General features: G+C 40.5%; 3 protein-coding genes across 4 annotated transcripts; all 3 read left to right on the forward strand.

The window, feature by feature from the left end:
• Window positions 1–679: 679 nt before the first annotated feature.
• vps4b (vacuolar protein sorting 4 homolog B) lies at window positions 680–8,795 on the forward strand. 2 transcript variants are annotated; one of them, XM_061085036.1, is made up of 14 exons: window positions 680–734; window positions 865–1,145; window positions 2,302–2,413; window positions 2,717–2,817; window positions 4,308–4,419; window positions 4,690–4,840; window positions 5,002–5,060; window positions 5,201–5,320; window positions 5,439–5,595; window positions 5,710–5,858; window positions 6,614–6,695; window positions 6,781–7,000; window positions 7,097–7,237; window positions 7,317–8,795. In XM_061085036.1, the coding sequence occupies exons 2-14, from the start codon at window positions 1,125–1,127 to the stop codon at window positions 7,416–7,418; spliced, it is 1,527 nt and encodes a 508-aa protein (XP_060941019.1). In that variant the 5' UTR covers window positions 680–734; window positions 865–1,124; the 3' UTR covers window positions 7,419–8,795. The 2 variants fall into 2 exon arrangements, with proteins under 2 accessions (XP_060941019.1, XP_060941020.1); XM_061085037.1 differs by lacking the exons at window positions 680–734; window positions 865–1,145; window positions 2,302–2,413; window positions 2,717–2,817 and adding an exon at window positions 3,149–3,458.
• Window positions 8,340–13,364, forward strand: LOC133017488 (vacuolar protein sorting-associated protein 4B-like). The gene is made up of 11 exons (XM_061083597.1): window positions 8,340–8,432; window positions 10,637–10,748; window positions 11,037–11,178; window positions 11,294–11,343; window positions 11,485–11,604; window positions 11,722–11,878; window positions 11,993–12,141; window positions 12,400–12,481; window positions 12,567–12,786; window positions 12,884–13,024; window positions 13,104–13,364. The coding sequence occupies exons 1-11, from the start codon at window positions 8,340–8,342 to the stop codon at window positions 13,203–13,205; spliced, it is 1,368 nt and encodes a 455-aa protein (XP_060939580.1). The 3' UTR covers window positions 13,206–13,364.
• Window positions 13,365–13,921: 557 nt separating this feature from the next.
• Window positions 13,922–19,766, forward strand: kdsr (3-ketodihydrosphingosine reductase). Its single transcript, XM_061083723.1, has 10 exons — window positions 13,922–14,370; window positions 15,221–15,310; window positions 15,584–15,640; window positions 15,727–15,792; window positions 15,872–15,967; window positions 16,269–16,460; window positions 16,609–16,692; window positions 16,815–16,898; window positions 17,010–17,111; window positions 17,221–19,766. The coding sequence occupies exons 1-10, from the start codon at window positions 14,182–14,184 to the stop codon at window positions 17,338–17,340; spliced, it is 1,080 nt and encodes a 359-aa protein (XP_060939706.1). The 5' UTR covers window positions 13,922–14,181; the 3' UTR covers window positions 17,341–19,766.
• Window positions 19,767–20,217: the final 451 nt, after the last annotated feature.

Below are 20,217 nucleotides of genomic sequence, written 5' to 3' on the forward strand. Positions count from 1 at the left end.
TGCAAATAGTTTACAAATGGATATGTAAGATTTAATTATGAAATAACACTTGTGATCATTATCAAAGGTGGTTAAGACAGTTTATATTCCAACATATTTTATATTTTTATTCATACCTTGTTTCATACCTTATATTTTTGAAAGTTTTTAAAGTGTAATGGTTGCTTTTTGGATCACAGGAGTCCTAAATATGTTAATAGCCCACAAGAGAATCTAACAATGATCTTGGGGCGACATCTAGTGGCACAGACAGATATCACATGACCCAGTAGTGAAGTGGATTTTAGTGTTTTTTCTTAAAACGTCTTTATAAACTTTCCATGATGACACAACTCAAACGACTTTTCTTCTGTCATTATCTTATATTTACTGTGTTGTTGAGTCTCAACATGTCTTCTGTCCCAGTTGATTGGTATTTTAAGAAAACAATGAAAACATATGTAAATACAAATGGAATTGTAAGATGTAATATTTTAAACAGATTGTATACTGAGCTTGTTTATATGTGTCATTAATACACAACATCGTTCTTCATATATCTACAGTTTTGGTACGACAGTAGAATGTTAGCTCTTTGGATCAAAGGAACCCTAGACCTGTTGACATCACGCAGGGAAATCGAACACTGATTCTCGGGCGACCTCTACTGGCACAGACAGACGTCACATGACTCAGTGAAGTGGACTTTTGTGTTGTCCAGTCACAAGACTTTTCAGGCACAGACAACACAAACGGTTCGTGTCCTGTCTTCTTGTCTTAAACGTCTTCATGCCTTGTGTCTCTTGTGTTGTTGAGTCCTAACCACTGTCTCAGATGATTCCCATTAACTCATTGTGGACTTGTGGCGGTGCTGTCTCTATTTAGGTCATCGTGGCTCAAGAAAACCAGCGTTGCCCTCGCAACCTGCTCCACAACATCGTGACTCACTCACTCCAGCAGTGACTGGGTTTCATTCCTCCGACTGGCCAGGCAGCGTTCTTGAAGGCATGTCAATTACTAAAGGGGAGTGACCAATGAGCAAACAGGAACTGGCTGTGCAGTGACGGGATAGACAGAGAGAGAGACGACACAATACTCGTGGGGATCCCAGGTCGAGTCTGTGAGTGTTTTGAATCCTCTGCCACATGGAACCAACGAACCTTCAGGTAGGATGATGAGTTACTCTTCTTAAAAGTGCAAATATCCGCGTCTGTAACAAGTGTGAATACGTTTGGGGGGGGGGGGGGAAGTGCGTTGTGACAGGTTTCGTTTTGAGAGAAACTTGAGGTATTTCTTAAAGGTAGCCTACAGTGTATACTTAAGTGAAATCGTTCAACATGTGTCTGTTCTATAAGAGCCAACTGAACTCCATCATTGAACCAAAATACTCAGTCACATCGAGGCTGTGGATTCAGTGGTGGTCTGTGAAATGATTCATTTACAGTTATAAACAGGGACTGTGTTATGTATACGCCTCCTAACAGTATATATAGGCTAGGTGATCGTTATCTTCATGATCAAAACATTAGGAACCCGCCTGATGTGTGGATGGGGTGAGGGGGGTTCCTTCGTCAGGTGGACTGCCTCTTCTAGAATGAGTACTTTCCTACTGTTGTGTAATCTGCTAAAATAGATGCCTTGCAGTTGACACTTCTCTAATATTAAAGCATCTTTTTCCAGTCACTTAAATCCTTTTGGGCACATTAATAGTTTTAACTGAATGGAATTATCCACTTTCAAAAAGTCAAATGTAAGAGGCTTTAAGAACTCGCTGACATCATAATGAATGGAATTTAAAACCTATATTTCAAGTAGAACAGATATGAAGGAATACCAGACTCCCAGAATTACTTGCACTTGCCCATAGGTGAAGTTGACAGAATAAACCGTAAAACGCCACAATACCCTTCAAATTACAGGCAGAGACAGTAGGTATCCAGAGTCTTTCCCACAGGCAAGCGCACTGAGATGAATTCTGACAAAGATGCTCGTAGATCATCAGTTATTCCACATTGGTTTTGTTTGTAGTTTTATTTCAGCATGCTATTATCTTTATTGTTGAATGTTGCAGTAGGTTGTTATGTGGCCAAACTATTCTTATGAGAGAAAAAAACGATTGTAGTTTTAAACTGCAGAGACCCTGATTTAAGATGTAAAATCTCCAAACTATCAGTGTTCATGAACAAATACATTACATTTATGTTGGCTGAAGTAGTGGCTGAAGCTGAAGTAGGTTTGGGCACTTATGTGAACTCACCAGTTTGAGGCTCATACACAATTTCACAGGAGTGCAAGTTATAAACCAATTCCGTGCTCTTTCAGAAAGCCATTGCCACGGCACAGAAGGCCTCAGTGGAAGACCAGGCCGGGAACTTCGCGGAGGCCATCCTCTCCTATCAGCACGCTGTCAAGTACTTTCTACACATTTTAAAACGTGCGTAAAAATGACCCTGAACAATGCATCTAATGTCACAACAAAACACCACAATAACTGATGTTTATTAAGTCTTCCCATCAGTCTGTACTTGAGTGTCCATCACTATCACTGATCTACCCATGAGCTTCTGCAAGTGAAATGATGTCAATGCAAAGTGCTTGCACGCAAACCCACATGACAATTTTTACTTGTGCCATCACTATGAAGTTTTGCAATAGATTGTTTATTGAATGTTATAACTACAAACATCCGTAGCAATATGGGACAGCATCTAATCAATGTTCTCCTTCACATCATCAGGTGAACCTCAGGGTAAAGATGGCAACCAGAAGATCAGAGATCGGTGTAAACTGTACCTGGACAGAGTGGAGGAACTGCAGAAGTGCCTCGAGAATAAAGAGGTTCCTTGTTTTAGAAATCTCCACATCACTTGCCCACAACAGTAACATTGAAAAAGTGTCATAACAAGGTGGATGGGCTGCAGCATGAATAGACTTATTGATACCGTGTGGTAAATTATTCGTCAGATGTTATATGTCAGACAGACTACTTATCTGGTAGTGTCTAATTATGGCAAACCCACCTCATAACAAACCACATCAACCGTAACTAAGATTTTTTTTACAGGAAATAATAAGTAAATCATAAATAAATGTAATAATAGATTGATAGAGTAGATCATGTAGGAATAAATATATTACAGGTTTTTAAAGCTAAAACAATAACTATAATTCATTTTATAGACAGTTTATACTTCAGAGGCATTGAGACCGTGACGCAGGCAACGTGTTGACGTCATCACATTCCGTCTACGCCAGTATCGACTGTTCAATGCGGAAGTTTCCTCCTCGATCCGACTCGGGAGCGATCTGGGGAAACGACAACAACCTTCACACAAAGCTCGATTGTCGACATACCGGTGTGTCTGTGAGTTTGAGTTGTGAAGCGGACTCAGACAGCTACGTAGTGACGGCGGAGTGATATTCGTTACGGTTAGCGGACACAGTGATCGGCCCCGATGGCTACCAACAATAATTTACAGGTAAGTTGACGACCGACCCGCAGCGGAATAAAACACGTCAATACGAGAGCAAAGTTGCCCGCCTGAAAAAATAAATCGCAGGAAACACTGTAGTTGTTGTGGAGTTCGGTGAGTGTAGGCTGGTGTTCGGCGTAAATGCTTCCGAGGGGGTAAAACGGCGACTGTGACGTTAGCTGCTAACTAGCATGCTCAGCTAACCTAGCTAACATGGGCATGAGTGCGGTGTTCAACTTGTCAACAACACGAAGACCACACACATCGTATGCTATGACGTATATGTTTAATAGAGGTAGTTTCTTTCTGTTGTTATGGCTTGTGCTGGGTTTCGGTTTTCCGTTTAATAGCGGTTAGTTTCTACTGTCTATTACCGCTAAGGAGATTAGCGTTGCTAACCGACTGGTTTTATTTGGGCCTCTAAAAAGACAACTTACACCAGACAGCTACATTTGGTCATGTTAGATTTCCAATTTGTGTTCAGTGTGTGTTGTCGCTATAAGGAAGTGAACCAACTTAGATCCTGACCATTCCTACCGCACTGTGTTCCATGACATCACTCTTGACAGGTGTCGCTTTGTATATGCTCATTATATAATGCATTACGGTAAATGTGCACCAATCATAACATTGTCCACGGCTGACACAGTCTCTCAAGTATAGTTTAACTTAGTAATTTGAGTACATTTGATAACTTTATATACTTACAATTGTAATTTTGCTGTGATGTATTGATTGTCTGAGAGTTATTGACCTTCTTGTTGATTATTGTTGTTGTTGTTGTCGCTGTCATGGCCAGTATCTGTAGCTGTCAGGGTGACTTCAAGTTTTTCTGTGTCTCTCTCTAAACTCTAGAAAGCCATCGATCTGGCCAGCAAGGCGGCTCAGGAGGATAAAGCCCAGAACTACGAGGAGGCTCTGCGTCTCTACCAGGCTGCTGTTCAGTACTTTCTTCACGTGGTGAAATGTAAGACATAAGTCAGCACATTGACACTCAAACGTAAAGTTTATGTGGCTGTAGTTTATTGTGGCCAAGGTTGTACAGTCTTTATGTTCCCCTCTGAATTACATGCAATTATTGCCATACAAACCTGTATGTGATTATTCTTTTAATTATATCTTAATTGTTTTGCAAGTATGTAACCATTGTGGGGGGAAATTCAAGGTGCAAATGTCCAAAACTCGGAGCCTGAAATCCTTCTTGTGTAACTTTAAATGCCTTTTTTTTCTCTAACAGATGAAGCACAAGGTGATAAAGCTAAACATAGCATCCGGGCGAAGTGTGCTGAATACTTGGACAGAGCTGAGAAGTTGAAGGAGTATCTAAAGAAGAAAGAGAAAGCTCCTCCTGCTAAGCCGGTCAAAGAGTCACAGTCTGATGACAAAGGGTGTGTTTATGGGTTGGGCAGTGGGGTATGTCTGCTCATGTAATGCCACTCAGATATGGGTTATAAAAATCAGTTGTCCTATGATGTAAGGGGTTAATATAACTTTTTTTTTCATTTTGCCAATTTAATTAATTTTCATTATGTTCTGTTTTTGTGTGTAGCAATGAAAGTGATGAAGGTGATGATCCTGAGAAAAAGAAGTTCCAAAATCAGCTGTCAGGTTTGTAATATTATTTTCCGAGGACTATTCCGTCCTCTGCAGGTTTTTTATGTTTATTTATTGTAAGTTTGTTTCTTGCAATTGTGATAAACGCAATGTTTAGACACACTAGTAATGTTTTTTCAATGTTTTTGTAACAGGTGCAATTGTTATGGAGAAACCAAACATCAAATGGAGTGACGTCGCTGGTTTAGAAGGAGCCAAGGAGGCGCTGAAAGAAGCCGTTATTCTTCCAATCAAATTCCCCCACCTTTTCACTGGTATGGAATCCTTTTCAAAGGGAAAACCACCTTAACTTTACTCCAAATTAAAAAAAAATGTAATATTAGATGGGATAGTTGTGCCAGATAATCCTTAACCTCTGTGTTTGAATAACAGGAAAGAGAACTCCATGGAGAGGGATCTTGCTCTTTGGACCTCCAGGTACCGGCAAGTCCTATCTGGCTAAAGCTGTTGCCACGGAGGCAAACAACTCAACGTTCTTCTCCATCTCCTCGTCTGACCTCGTCTCTAAATGGCTCGGAGAGAGTGAAAAGTGAGTCATTTTTTGCAGCAATCCGCAGAAGTATGGGTCAAGCTTTGGAATATGCTGCATCTTAGACCGTATGCTCCTATTTCATGTCCTGAAAGCTTCCATTCTACTACACAGATTGGTGAAGAATCTTTTCACCCTTGCGAGGGAACACAATCCTTCCATCATCTTCATCGATGAGATTGACTCGCTGTGTGGCTCAAGAAGCGAGAACGAGAGTGAGGCCGCTCGGCGTATTAAGACCGAATTCCTGGTTCAGATGCAGGGTAAGTCTGCTGAGATAAAAAACAACTATTTGTAACTACTGAATGTTGTGATATTCTCTTTGTGTTGAATTCTGAAGGGTTCGGCTTATTTGAAACCTGAGATGATATATATATATATATATATATATATATATATATATATATATATATATATTATCCCTATCTGCAGCTTACATTTTCACTGTCAGCAGTATAGTTACAAGGCAAGGATCCAATTATTGTGTAAACAATATACAATGTACACAGGAAAGATATAGCACCGATGGCTGGATGTGAAAAAAGGTACTTTTGGGCAACCTGCAAGTATTGGGGTTGTTGGTTCTCATCCCACATTTTTCCTCAATTTCTTTTCAAACATTCAGATTACTTTCTTCTGGTCGCCATAGGAGTTGTCTTTCTACTTCACTCTATTCACTTATTACTCACTGAAGTGTTAACAGTTTAAATGAGTCACATTGGGCAGAGAAGTGATCGATAGACTCCAGATACATTCGAACTGCATGCAGCTGTTATCCAAGACCTATTTCTTGCATGTGCACACTCACTACATAATAACCATGTGTTCAATAATCTTTTTTGAATCCCAGATGGTTTTCGTATGTTTTTGAGTGTATCACATGTCATTTCTTTATTTTAGAGGCGGTGTTGTCGAAAGCTTTGTTGAGAATGATTGTAAATGCATTGAAAAAATCCTTTTTTGTTGTGATCAAAATCCATGCTCAAGTATGTCCTACCCTGGATTTGTTATTTTACAGGTGTGGGGAATAACAATGAGGGAGTGCTGGTACTCGGGGCAACAAACATCCCGTGGACCCTAGACTCCGCCATCAGAAGAAGGTTATTGTTATTAGTCTGTAAAATGTTGTTTCTAAACATGTTGTCATTGGCCTTTACTGACTTTGCACTAATACGCCTCTCTCAGATTTGAGAAAAGGATCTACATCCCGCTGCCTGAAGAGCACGCCCGCTCCTTCATGTTCAAGCTCCACCTGGGATCGACTCCCAGCAGTCTCAGTGATTCTGACTTTGTCACTCTGGGCAAGAAGACGAACGGATACTCTGGAGCAGATATAAGTGTAATCGTCAGAGATGCTCTAATGCAGCCAGTTCGAAAGGTCCAGTCAGCAACCCACTTCAAACGGGTAAGTATTTTATTTCACACACAATTCTGTGCTTCACTGTGATGTATTAGAGTTTTAGTTATTAAAGTTTCCTTTCTTTTTTGTGATGTAAATTAGGTACGAGGCCCATCCAGGACAGACCCCAATGCTGTTGTGGACGACCTCTTGACTCCTTGTTCACCTGGGGATCCCAACGCAGTTGAAATGTCGTGGATGGATGTCCCCGGGGAGAAGCTATTGGAACCTATAGTATGCATGGTAAGGAAATAAAAGTGTGTGATATAAATGCATATTAGAGCCACTACTGTGTTACCATATAATTTCTTCCTCTTTTCAGTCGGACATGCAGAGGTCTCTAACCAGCACGAAGCCAACAGTCAACGATCAAGATCTGGACAAACTGAAAAAATTCACAGACGACTTTGGACAGGAAGGCTAGGTGGGATGAATCGGCCAAGTCAAACCAAAGCAGTGGAATTGTGATTGTCTCTCTTTACTGTCCTTGTCCCTTCTTTTTTTTTGTCTCTCTCTGTTTCATTATAAATATTCACCAGACCAGGTGGTTTCTCATAAATGGGCAAGATTACTGCTCTGTTCTGCCAATCTGATAACCACGCAAAGGACCCTTGTGTCCAAAAAGACCACTTACATCTCCAGCTAATCTGATAAAAGAATCAAGACCTCACTGGGGAATTTAGAGGGTTGTTTGACTTACGCACTAAAGGCTAAAGGTATTGATGAGCAGAATACCCAAGCAGCTTATGGAAACCAACAGAAGATGTACGCAACCATCTATTTTCAGTTAGGACCATATCCTGCACCTTCAATTTCTAGTCAATGCATCACACCAGATAAATAAATACCCTTATATATATCCTCTTTTGTATTGAAATAACAAGCATTTTATAATGTCTACTGTACTTTTTGGAATATATACATTTTGGACTGGGAATGTGAAGCAGGGGGCATAAGTTCACAGAATTTGTGTTGGTGAAATACATCATTCTGGTCTCAAGGTGGTAGAGATTAAAGCATCTGAGACAGAAGTACTCAGGATGAGAGCTGTGTGAGGTTCTGTGGCAGTTTTGGATTGTTAACCAAGTTCCAAACAAATTTCCAAACTCCTTTGTCATTTGAATCCAACACAGATTTTGGGGGAGAATCACCAGTGGTCCCGTATCAAAATTGTTCTACCCCTTTATTCCTTACAGACTCGATAGCTTTGAATTACTTTGTCCCTGAGCTCATGGTTTGTTCTTTTCCCTCCCTGTCCACAGGCTTTGCTAATTATCCATAATACAAACAGAAAAAAAACTAAGCCTTAATTTAAGTTCAAGTCACATTGCAAATTTCGATTAAAATGCCTGAGATGTTGAAGCTGGACACTGGTGGCTCAGGTGAAGACGTCATTTACTCGTACACTATAAAACAGGAACGCATCTCCAAGCATGGAGTATGTGTAGCCATGAGTGGCAGTGTGCACCATGTGCCTTCCAGAAAAGCTGCGAATGCTTTTTTTCCTTCTTTTTTTAATTTAGGTTTATTTCTAAATTGGTCATACTGCTTGTATGAGTGCTTTGTCACTACAAATACGAAATGTATAATACTTGCACATTTCATGTAAGCTCTTTTAGAGATTGTTCACATCTGTACTCTTTAGCTCATAAGGTGTGCAAACTTGATGGGAAACAACTCTTATTTTACTGTAAATGTCTGAATTTATAGCCAACTCTTCAGTCTTTTCTTTGTGAAGAGGTGCATACGATTTTCTCTTTCATTTCCATCATGTAAATAAAGGTTATAGTTATGTCAAGAAGAGCAAAGTGTTTTTTTGATAAATGTTTCACACTTAGATAAAATATACATTTATTGTACTTTATCTTACCAGTTGACACCTGGTGACTTGTTGGGCAGGTGTGAGAGTTTGTAAACTATTTACCAATGTACAAACTGGAAAAATATGTGGACAATACAACTCGAATTTATATTCCATGCAAGATCAATCACATTAAATATCAATTAAATTTATTGAATTAAAAAAATATACAATATAAATATAAAGAAAAACAAATTATATTATTTATCTTATCATCTCATTATAGATTAAAACAAATAGTTGGCTGTTTTTTTTGTCTTGCGAAGAATAAATTGTTGAAAATATATTTCTCCATCTTCGTAAACGCAAGGAATTTTATTTTTTTGCATTTGTGAATATATTTAAATTTTTTAATTACCTGTATACAAATTTACATTCATCGGTTGTAGATGAGGAGAAACTCATCGTCCTTGTTACTGGGATCAGGGTAAACCAATATAATTTTCATTAAGTTAAACTCAATATTTTGAAATCTCTGAATCACTCCAAATGTTACATTCATAAAAGTCCACAGGAAGTGGCTAATCTAGCGGACGTAAGCATTTACGATGGCCCCTGAATGCACCTCGTAGAAGATATTAACGGACATTTAGGATTAAAACATCCTGTAAATGAACTTGTTTCCAGTCTAATCTAAATGTCGGGGCTTGCATTGAGGAGCTTGGGACCATAGAGGAAACTCTGTGTTTCCACAGGCTCCTGTGATCTTCTATGACATATACTATCTCATCAAAGGAGTCTTCCCCATTTAGGAAAGCTAGATTCCAGGACACACCCCCAACTCCAGTTTGACCCTATGGAACAAGGTCTAGGTCCTAAACATCACAGATTTCAGACCCAGAATCAAGACCAAGACCAAGGATGCCTCCTCATCTTCCTCATCTTTATGCAGCATCTTTATGACGACTACAGCTGTAAGTCTGAAATGATTGTAACCAGCTAAACTAACACTATTGATAAAGAAAACCAGAAGCCTATTTTCAAATGCATATCAAGCAGTCTATTTAGTATATCCTGTTATATTTCGAGTTTTATTTTGTTGATCTAGCTATGCTTTTCTAGCCAGAAAAGAAATTAGCTTACTAACAGCTAGTAAGTATTATACATATTTCTCTTTCTCACTAGTACTTACATACCATTGAATGTAATAGAACATGGATCAGATGTGGTAAAGCAGCCTTGTGAAATGTGTGGTAGATGTTCGGTAGTGAATCCATACTGTATGGGCCGTTTTGGACCCATGTGTGTAAAAGTGATGTAGAATTGCAAAATTTAGGTTTGTTTATAAAGTAAGAAAGGACCAAGGAAATTAATGATTTGTGTTAATCAAAAACAAAATATTTAATGAATACTTAGAATATTTAATGCCAAAATACATTTATTTAAAAACTAATATACTCAGCCAGAGTTGTTATAGTTGCACAGGGTATTTTACTAACTCCTTCAACTGACACAGTTCCAACAAAGCACGTAGTCATCGGACAGAAGAGAAGAAATACACAACACGTTGTTCGACCATGAAGACGTTAAATTAGTTTTCCAGATTAGCCTCGTCACATGTGTCATGTTGACAACACACTCGACACGGTTCAGACCGATCGTCTGTTGATTACACACAGATAAACAACACTTGAATTCCCAAAACAACGAAAAACAAACTATAGTGTTTTCTGATGACTGTTTTGGGTTGTTTTCTTCTCAGATACTGAAGCTCATCATCGAGAGTGTCGTTGAAAGCTGTCAGGGTGACTTAAGGTTTTCTGTGTCTCCTTAAACTCTAGAAAGCCATCGATTTCGCCAGCAAGGCGGCTAAGGAGGATAAAGCTCAGAATTATGAGGAGGCTCTGCGTCTCTACAAGTGTGCCGTTCAGTACTTTCTTCATATGATGAAATGTAAGACATAAGACAGCACATTGACATGAAGATTCAAGTACTCTGTGTCAGCAAGCTGATATTCAGATTGACACTTAAACGTAAAGTTGACGTGGCTGTAGTTTATTGTGGCCAAGGTTATACAGTCTTCATGTCCCTCTCTGAATTACATGCAAGAATTGCCATAGTATCTTATTTGTGATATTTTTTTAATGATATCCTCATTTTTTTGCAACTGTGTAATGATTTGCTTTTCCAAAACTGCATGAAATCCTTCTTGTGTAACTTTAAATTATTTTTTTCCAATAGATGAAGTACATGGTAAGAAAGCTAAACTTTGCGTCCGGGAGAAGTGTTCTGAATACTTGGACAGAGCTGAGAAGTTAAAGGAGTATCTAAAGAAGAAAGAGAAAGCTCTGTCTGTCAAAGAGTCACAGTCTGATGACAAAAGGTTTGTTTATGGGTGGGGCAGTTGGGTATGTCTGCTCATGTAATGCCTCATAACTTTTTTTCTTTACATTTTGCCAATTTAATTGATTGCTTTGTATGTTCTGTTTGAATAAAAGTGATGAAGGTGATGAACCTGAGCAAAAGAAGTTCCAAAATCAGCTCTCAGGTTTGTAATATTATTTTTCCGAGCACTATTACTCCCCCTGCAGGCTTTATATGTGTATTTACTGTAAGTTTGTTCCTTAAAATTGTGTCATTATGAAAGCAATGTTTAGACACTCTCGTAAGGTTTAACAAATGTTTACAGGTGCAATTGTTATGGAGAAACCAAACATCAAATGGAGTGACGTCGCTGGTTTAGAAGGAGCCAAGGAGGCGCTGAAAGAAGCCGTTATTCTTCCAATCAAATTCCCCTACCTTTTCACGGGTATTGAATCTTATTGAAAGGGAAAACCACCTTAACTTTACTCAGATTAAAACTTGTTTTAATATCACATGGGATAGTTGTGCCAGACACTCTATAACCTCTGTGTTTGAATAACAGGAAAGAGAACTCCATGGAGAGGGATCTTGCTATTTGGACCTCCAGGCACAGGCAAGTCCTATCTGGCTAAAGCTGTTGCCACGGAGGCAAACAACTCAACGTTCTTCTCCATCTCCTCGTCTGACCTCGTCTCTAAATGGCTCGGAGAGAGTGAAAAGTGAGTCATGTTTAGCAGCAAGCCACCGAAGTATGGGTCAAGCTTTGGAATATGCTGCATCTTAGACCGTATGCTCCTATTTCATGTCCTGAAAGCTTCCATCCTACTTCACAGATTGGTGAAGAATCTTTTCACCCTTGCGAGGGAACACAATCCTTCCATCATCTTCATCGATGAGATTGACTCGCTGTGTGGCTCAAGAAGCGAGAACGAGAGTGAAGCCGCTCGGCGTATTAAGACAGAGTTCCTTGTTCAGATGCAGGGTAAGTCTGCTGAGATAAAAAGCAACTATTTGTAACTACTGAATGTTGTGATATTCTCTTCGTGTTGAATTTAAAAGAAACCTGAGAGATTATATATTTGTTTATATATATATTAACACATATATTTATCTTTATTTTAGAGGCTGTGTTATCGAAAGCTGTGTTGAGAATGATAATAAATGCATTGAAATATTTAAAAAAAATTGTGATCCCAATCCACTCTTAAGTTTGTCCGACCCTGGATTTGTTATTTTACAGGTGTGGGGAATAACAATGAAGGAGTGCTGGTACTCGGGGCAACAAACATCCCGTGGACCCTAGACTCCGCCATCAGAAGAAGGTTATTGTTATTAGTCTGTAAAAAGTTGTGTCTAAACATGTTGTCAATGTCCTTTGCTGACTTTGCACTAATACGCCTCTCTCAGATTTGAGAAAAGGATCTACATCCCGCTGCCTGAAGAGCACGCCCGCTCCTTCATGTTCAAGCTCCACCTGGGATCGACTCCCAGCAGTCTCAGTGATTCTGACTTTGTCACTCTGGGCAAGAAGACGAACGGATACTCTGGAGCAGATATAAGTGTAATTGTCAGAGATGCTCTAATGCAGCCAGTTCGAAAGGTCCAGTCAGCAACCCACTTCAAACGGGTATGTGTATTACTTCACACAAAATTCTGTGCTTCACTGTGATGTATTAGAGTTATTGTTGTTAAAGTTTCCTTTCTTTTTTTGTGATGTAAATTAGGTACGAGGCCCATCCAGGACAGACCCCAACTCTTTTGTGGATGACCTCTTGACTCCTTGTTCACCTGGGGATCCCAACGCAGTTGAAATGTCGTGGATGGATGTCCCCGGGGAGAAGCTATTGGAACCTATAGTATGCATGGTAAGGAAATAAAAGTGTGTGGTATAAATGCATATTAGAGCCACTACTTTATGACCATATAATTTCTTCCTCTTTTCAGTCGGACATGCAGAGGTCTCTAACCAGCACGAAGCCAACAGTCAACGATCAAGATCTGGACAAACTGAAAAAATTCACAGACGACTTTGGACAGGAAGGCTAGGTGGGATGAATCGGCCAAGTCAAACCAAAGCAATGAAAAAATGTTACAATGAGTTCACTATTTAGTTATTGGTTGATGCCTCCATGTTCAAATGGTACAGAGAAAATCATAAAATCTGCTTTGAGGAGGACTTAGAAAACCCTGCTTTATGAATGTTGAATATACTTGTTATAATAATGTTAATAATGTCAGTCAGAGGCCTGTTACTACATTGAATTTTAGTGATGATGTCTTTAGTGAAGCACGGGTTTGTTTTGGTTTTTCCGTTTTATTTCAAACTGTGCAAGAAGTGACAGAGAGGAGCACACACATAAGATAATATAAAGGAACATTTCACAATTAAATAAAAATGTTGTAAATAGATTTTTTTTCAAACATGATAAAATAAAGAGGCAAAACAAAATGAGTTTGAAGACATTAAAAAACGCATTTATATTATAATAGAATAAAAAAAAATGGTTTGGGCTCTTTTTTTAGTTTTTTTCTGAAGAAGAAATAGTTGAAATCAAGGCAAACAAATATAATACGTATAAAGTAAAACTCAGTAAGTGAACTGAGGCGCATACGACGAATAAGAAGAAGAAGAACGTTGCATTGTGGGAGATGTCGTCAACGTGCTTTCCGAGCGCCGCTGTGATCCCGGAGAGTCTCCTCGGATAAGGACTACAAGTCCCGGGTGCCTGCAGCCTCCACTGACGGTGCACGGCTGAACTTGTTTTGGTTTGTGCAGACTGGGTGTTATCCATAGGGTTTTATCACGGGGAGCCAAGGTCCGCCGCGGGGCTCTCACCTGCCCGCCACACACCGCCGAGTCCCGGGTTCCTCCCTCCTCCCAGCCCCGGGTTCCTCCTCCCAGCCCCGGGTTCCTCCTCCCAGCCCCGGGTTCCTCCGCCCTCTCGGGTCCAGCAGTCCTTATCGGACCTCGGAGGCTGGCCCGCTACTTAGCAAACAAGCTAGCGTTAGCCAGAGTCCACCCATGTCCTCTGAGGAAGGGCTGAGCTCCACGATCGCGGACTGGCTCTACATCCACTCCTGGTGGCTCCTCCTGCCGGTCGTCATGCTGCTCGTGGTCGCTGCCTTCATCGTGGCCTTCGTGCTGCTGCTGTACATGATCTCTCCGCTGATCAGCCCCAAGCCTCTGAAGCTGAACGGGGCCCACGTCGTGGTAAGTTCCTCGGGGAGCTGACGCCTCTCCGCTGGCTACAGGCGGGCTAACGTCCACCCAGTCCTGGAGCTATGTTAGCATAGCTTCACTTCTGTGTTTGCACTGACAACAACGTCAATGAGTAGCAACTGTTAACAGTAGAATAACTAGTTCAGAGAGAAGAAGTGACGACAGTGTGTCACTTATAAGGAGTAGCATGACTTCTTATGAGTTCTGTGGTTTGTTTTTGAGTTGATTGTCATTGGAATGTTCCTGAGGACAGGTTACATATCAGAAACACCTCCCAGTATAACGGGCTGCATCACCACTGCCATTGCATTCATCTAGATATTCTGAAACTATTTTCACTTCCCAATACCTGAACTGTATTGAGTAGTATAAAACATTTAAACCTATATAATGTATTACAGCAGCTGTTTGCTTCAAAGCCTGCATGGAAGTGATGATACCATTATTGTCCTATGACCTGGCTCAGGTTAGATCATTGAATTAACACAAATAAATACATTTAAGATTTAAATTGCTTCCTTTTGTGCAGCGGCAGTTGACATAAATAAAAATATCTTTGTCTGTATCATTTGTGTAATGCTTCTTCAAAGGCTGGTAGTGTGGCTAGTTTTGTAACTGTTGCGTTAAGTGTCATCCTGTGAGTGATACTAACATATTTAAAAGATGTGGCGTGAGATCAGTGCATAGATTCCCGTACTTGCTGATGCCCAACCTGACATTTTCACAAGTATCAGGCCTTTCTGATGCTGGTATCCAAACATTAGCAGTTATGCAGATGTGGTAACACCGTAGCAGACTTCAAACTTTTGAGGAATGAACCTCCTAACCTTTGTATTTCCAGGTGACAGGAGGCTCGAGTGGGATTGGGAAAGCCATTGCAATCGAGTGCTACAGGCAAGGAGCATTCATCACTCTGGTGGCACGAGACGAGGTCAGCACAAACCACATTCGACCAATCCTTCTGCTGTGCCTAGACCAGCTAGAAATTGTTGGTTGTCAGCCAGCTCGTGAAAATAATTCAGATGAATGTGCCCTGTAACAAGAGACGGATGTGCTCCACTCACATGCTAAATGGACTGGAATCTTTGCCTGCATATGAGCATTTATGTTCACGTTTTCATTTAGTTTTTAAAGATCAAACTTGGTGATATTTTTAAGTGTTTGCACAAGTTTTAACATATTCAACATGCTTGTTTTCCTTCAGGCTAAACTCGTTCAAGCTAAAAAAGAAGTTGAGAAATTTGCCATCAATGACAAGCAGGTATGGACTTAGTATTCATTCCAATGGAACATGTTAAACCTGTGTATGCGCTCAGGTGGAGTATCACATACAATGTCTGCCTTCAGGTGGTGCTCTGCACATCAGTGGATGTCTCCAGTGATTATAGCCAGGTGGAAAGTGTTTTAAAACAGGTAACGTTACCTCTTCCATCTCAGATTCCTTTAATAATTCAGTGCTCAAGTGCTAAAGGAGAATTTTCTTGTCATTCAGGCACAAGAGAAGCTGGGGCCTGTTGATATGCTTGTGAACTGTGCTGGAACATCCATCTCTGGGAAGTTTGAGGAAGTGGAGGTGGACCGTTTTAAAGTAAGTACCTGTGGGTGAAACCAAGACTGTTTTGAGAAGGGTCAGAAGTCACTCAGCTACTGTGACTTATGCGGTTAAATATTAACTCCTCATATTTACTCTAGAGTGTCGTCAAAAAGCCGACAGAAGAATGAATTATATGCATTAAATCCGTGAGAGGAAAGAAGCTTCAATTGCTGTTTTACTTTTGTAGGAGGGTTTGTCAGTGATTCAGCATATTACAGTCCACTGGCACTTTGAGTTGTGAAATGTCTGCAGCTATTTTTATAGTTTATGTGAACCTTGTCCCCATTTCCAAAAGAAACTGATGGAGGTGAACTACCTAGGCAGCGTTTACCCGACACGGGCCGTCATAACCACTATGAAGGAGAGGAGAATGGGCCGCATCATGTTCGTGTCCTCCCAGGCGGGACAGATCGGCATGTTTGGATACACTGCCTACTCCCCCTCCAAGTTTGCCCTGCGTGGCTTAGCTGAGTCTCTGCAGATGGAGGTGAGTTTTGCCTGCTCATTTGCATGGCATCTAGTTCAAATTGTTTACCATGTATATACGATATATCTGAATGTACTTTTACTTTTGAATTTCCACAAAGCCATTGAGGCAAACACGGGTGATTAATGTTGCTGCTGTTCTTTTCCAGATAAAGCCGTACAACATCTATGTGACTGTGGCCTTCCCCCCTGACACTGACACTCCAGGATTTGCTGAGGAAAATAAGACAAAGGTAAAATCTTCAATATTCTTTTATCATTATATTCAACAATATGATTATAAACAATGACATAATTTCAGATTCATTTCCCACCCATGTAAAACCATTTGCTCCTCTGTTCTTTTCTCTTGCAGCCTCTAGAAACTAAATTAATCTCTGAAACAGCCGGAGTGTGTCAACCCGACCAGGTGGCCAAGATCATTGTGCGCGATGCAGTTGTAAGCCACACCCAGCTTCTTCTACTATTATACAGTCGAAACAACTACTTCTTGGGGAAAGAAGGATCCGTTGTTGTTAACATATCTTCCCTTATGTCTTTGCTTTTGCAGCAGGGGAACTTCAACAGCTCCGTGGGACCCGACGGCTACATGCTCTCAGCCCTCACCTGTGGGATGTCGCCCGTCACCTCCATCACAGAAGGTCTTCAACAGGTCCGAGCACATGAATGACACTTTGACACTGGTCAATGTGAAGCTCCTCCCTGCTGCTGTTGATATTGTGAGATTGACAGTTACTGACCTCAGTTTGTCTTATTTGCAGATTGTTACCATGGGATTATTTCGGACCATCGCCCTCTTCTATCTGGGGAGTTTCGACAGCATCGTGCGCCGCTGCATGATTCAGAGAGAGCAGTTGAAAGCAGCTGACAAGACGGAGTAACAGCAGCCGTACCTGCTTCACAGCCCAGTGCCCCTCTTCTTCTTCCTCCTCCTCCTCCTCCTCTACACCCCCATCCCATCCCTTCATCCAGCTGTTCAAGTGCCCAACCGTAGTTGGGGAATAGGCCAGGCTTTGAGTGCATTTCTGATAACATCCTAACAGACAGGATGAAAGAAAACGGCAGATGTTTACTCTTTGCTTGTCCTCCATTGACTTCACGGCCATTCCTTTCTATCCTTTCAGAGCATTCCAGTGACTTTTCAGTTTAATGTGTCCACCTGCTTCTTTCTGTCCGAGCAGCCTTATTTTGTGGGGGAGGGGAGGGCAGACTAAACATCACACAGCCTGCTTTTAAAATACATATGGGCTTTGTAAGCAACTTTCATTTCAGACACCATGTCTCCCTGCCTCTACTTGCACAGTGTTTATATTTCCCCTCACAGAGAGGATAAAAGGCAGATAGCTTGTTGGACCAGTTGGGCCAAATATGGCTTGAGATTCCTTCCCACCATGGGGCTATAGAAAAAATCTGAATGGTAATTCTCACCTTTTTGCCATTTCGTTACATGTATTTAAAAACTGGGTCCGCCCCGTAAGAAGTTCACGATCTTCAATGAAACACTTCCTCAATCTCAACCTCTGTTGTACCACAAGTCTTTGCAGGCAAAGCACCTTCCCTCTTCGCCGAGTGGTTTTGTTTTTGCGCTCTGCATCTCAGCCCAACAAAGATGTGATGACAACAGTACACTTCACTTAAATCAGAGAGAGCGAGAGAAAGTGAAAGCATATGTAGTTTTTGATTGTTATTAAATATTGCTAATGCAAAAACACAATTTCCCAAAAATGTTTAGACGTGGTGTTGGGCAGAATTTGGGTGAAGTTTTTTGTGTGCGTACATGTGTGTGTTTGTGTTTGCTGTGACTGAGCCAACCCCTGGGGAGAGAAAAGCCATTAGATATTATTGTCTCTAGATTAAACACCAAATTATTTTCTGCTCCTTCCATCTTATTTCTTTGAGAAAGGAGAGCAGGTGCTGGCTGTTGAAGCCATGACATTAAAAATGGGGGGTGGGGGACAATAGCTCAGGTGATTTAACTCTTCATCTGTGCATGTGATTGAATTAAGCACACCTTTTTTCTTTCTTCCTTTAATGTGTGAAAGGAAGCGTATCATTTCCACATGCAGTCTTGTGTGTCTGTGCACATATTCAGCTCCCCCCCAGTCAAAGATCCGAGTGGGATCCATAAACTGTCGGGTGGTGCAAGTCAGGGCAATGAGGGCAGGACTCGCTGGTTCGAGTCATGTCCCTTTGAGTCTATTGAGGGCGCTAGAGATTTGTTTTACATAGAGGTCAAATAGGAAAGGGACTAGAATGAAAAGTGTGATCCTCATCCTTCTGATTTTAGACCTGCTGTCACTGTCGTGCGCAGTCTGGACTTTGTAACTCCCTGAATAACAATATCCATTCCCTCCGGGTTTCTGTCAAACCTTTGGAAAAATCTTGTTCTTATCACATGACCTTCTTACTATTTTGCATACATAGGGAGGAAAAAACTACAAGTCTTAATTTGGTCCATCACAAACGGGGAGAATGTACTTTAACAAAAAGCATACAAATCAGAACATAGTAATATTATTTTTAAATGCACCGCTATCTGAATGCCAAAATGTGTAAAGACAATTTTTGAGATTTATTTCCATGTTGCTGCTCTGTTGATCTTTAGAGTTAGTTTTGAGCAGTGTGGAAACCCATTCTAAGCCTTAAAGACGTGACTGCTGATGAAGCTAAAGCTATAAGAATGGACCTGTCCACAGAACAATGTGGCTTCACCCACATGTGGTTTACCAGTTCATTTAATGACTCTTCAGTGTTTTTTGTTGTGTATTTTTGTCAACTTCCAGGCTTTGTACGACAAAGGAAGCCTTGGTGAAATCCAAGAAATGAAAGTGAGAATGGATGACCATGTTTGATGATGTTCTCATTTGACTTTGGTTTAAAGGCGTACTGTCCTGCACTCAAGAGGTTTTAATAATCTTACTTTATTTGCTTTCAGAAGATCTCTTTTTCCTTAAGGTAGCAACACGTAGTTGATGGAACATGTAGCCCATGTAAAAGCAGTTTTGTTTAACACCTATTTAAGCTATGCAAGTGAAGCCTATGCTTACGATATGTTCAAACATATAGTCCACATTTCAGTTCTCTAACATCCTGTGTTTAACGGTGTCATCATTAGATCATCACTGAGTATTGAACATGAAAGTCATGATGCACTCTTGTTTCATTCTTCTTCGTTGCTTTTTAATTTACTTAAATACTTAACACCTTCACCTTGTGTGCCATTGAAAGAAAATGTGAGAAGTGAACGTGTCTCTGTCTTATTTTCTTACATGATAAACTAAATAAATAACTGTGGAGAGAAATAAAATCGAATTCCCCTGTTTTCATCCTTGGGTTTGAAATTGAAAAAAAATTCAGGAAATACAATTTTCTTAAATTGTATCTGTTACGCAGTTTCGCTTTAACTGATTTCTGGTTGAGGAAAATATTTTGGCTGAAAGTCTCAGTTCAGTGCGAGTGAGTTGTGTCTTTCAGAAGTTCGTGAAGGGTTGTGGGAATTTAAGTATTCTGTTTGATGTGATGAGATTTTAATCTTCCATGAGGGGACTTTCCACAGCAGCAGCATCCCTCTCTTTCAAATTTGCAGCATGCAGGTTTTTTTGATGCTTTGTTTGTCCCATTTGAGAATAAGAAGTAGACATGTGGTGTAAAAGAAATGCGAAAGGACACTAGAAAGGGCATCAAAGGACGGAGGGACATTTTATACAGGTCCATCAATTGTGTGCTGCAACACTGGATCTCCTTCCACAAGGGGGTGG

This window comes from Limanda limanda, chromosome 13, assembly GCF_963576545.1.
Source record: "Limanda limanda chromosome 13, fLimLim1.1, whole genome shotgun sequence".
Classification (NCBI taxonomy): Eukaryota; Metazoa; Chordata; class Actinopteri; order Pleuronectiformes; family Pleuronectidae; genus Limanda; species Limanda limanda.

Coding starts and splice junctions, on each gene's coding strand:
- vps4b (XM_061085036.1), top strand. CDS start 1,125: ATGGAACCAACGAACCTTCAG. Junction 6,696..6,780: donor GACTCCGCCATCAGAAGAAG/GTTATTGTTATT, acceptor CGCCTCTCTCAG/ATTTGAGAAAAGGATCTACA. Junction 7,238..7,316: donor TGGAACCTATAGTATGCATG/GTAAGGAAATAA, acceptor TCCTCTTTTCAG/TCGGACATGCAGAGGTCTCT.
- LOC133017488 (XM_061083597.1), top strand. CDS start 8,340: ATGCCTGAGATGTTGAAGCTGGACACTGGTGGCTCAGGTGAAGACGTC. Junction 11,179..11,293: donor TCACAGTCTGATGACAAAAG/GTTTGTTTATGG, acceptor TTTGAATAAAAG/TGATGAAGGTGATGAACCTG. Junction 12,482..12,566: donor GACTCCGCCATCAGAAGAAG/GTTATTGTTATT, acceptor CGCCTCTCTCAG/ATTTGAGAAAAGGATCTACA.
- kdsr (XM_061083723.1), top strand. CDS start 14,182: ATGTCCTCTGAGGAAGGGCTGAGCTCCACGATCGCGGACTGGCTCTAC. Junction 15,311..15,583: donor CTCTGGTGGCACGAGACGAG/GTCAGCACAAAC, acceptor GTTTTCCTTCAG/GCTAAACTCGTTCAAGCTAA. Junction 16,899..17,009: donor TCATTGTGCGCGATGCAGTT/GTAAGCCACACC, acceptor TTGCTTTTGCAG/CAGGGGAACTTCAACAGCTC.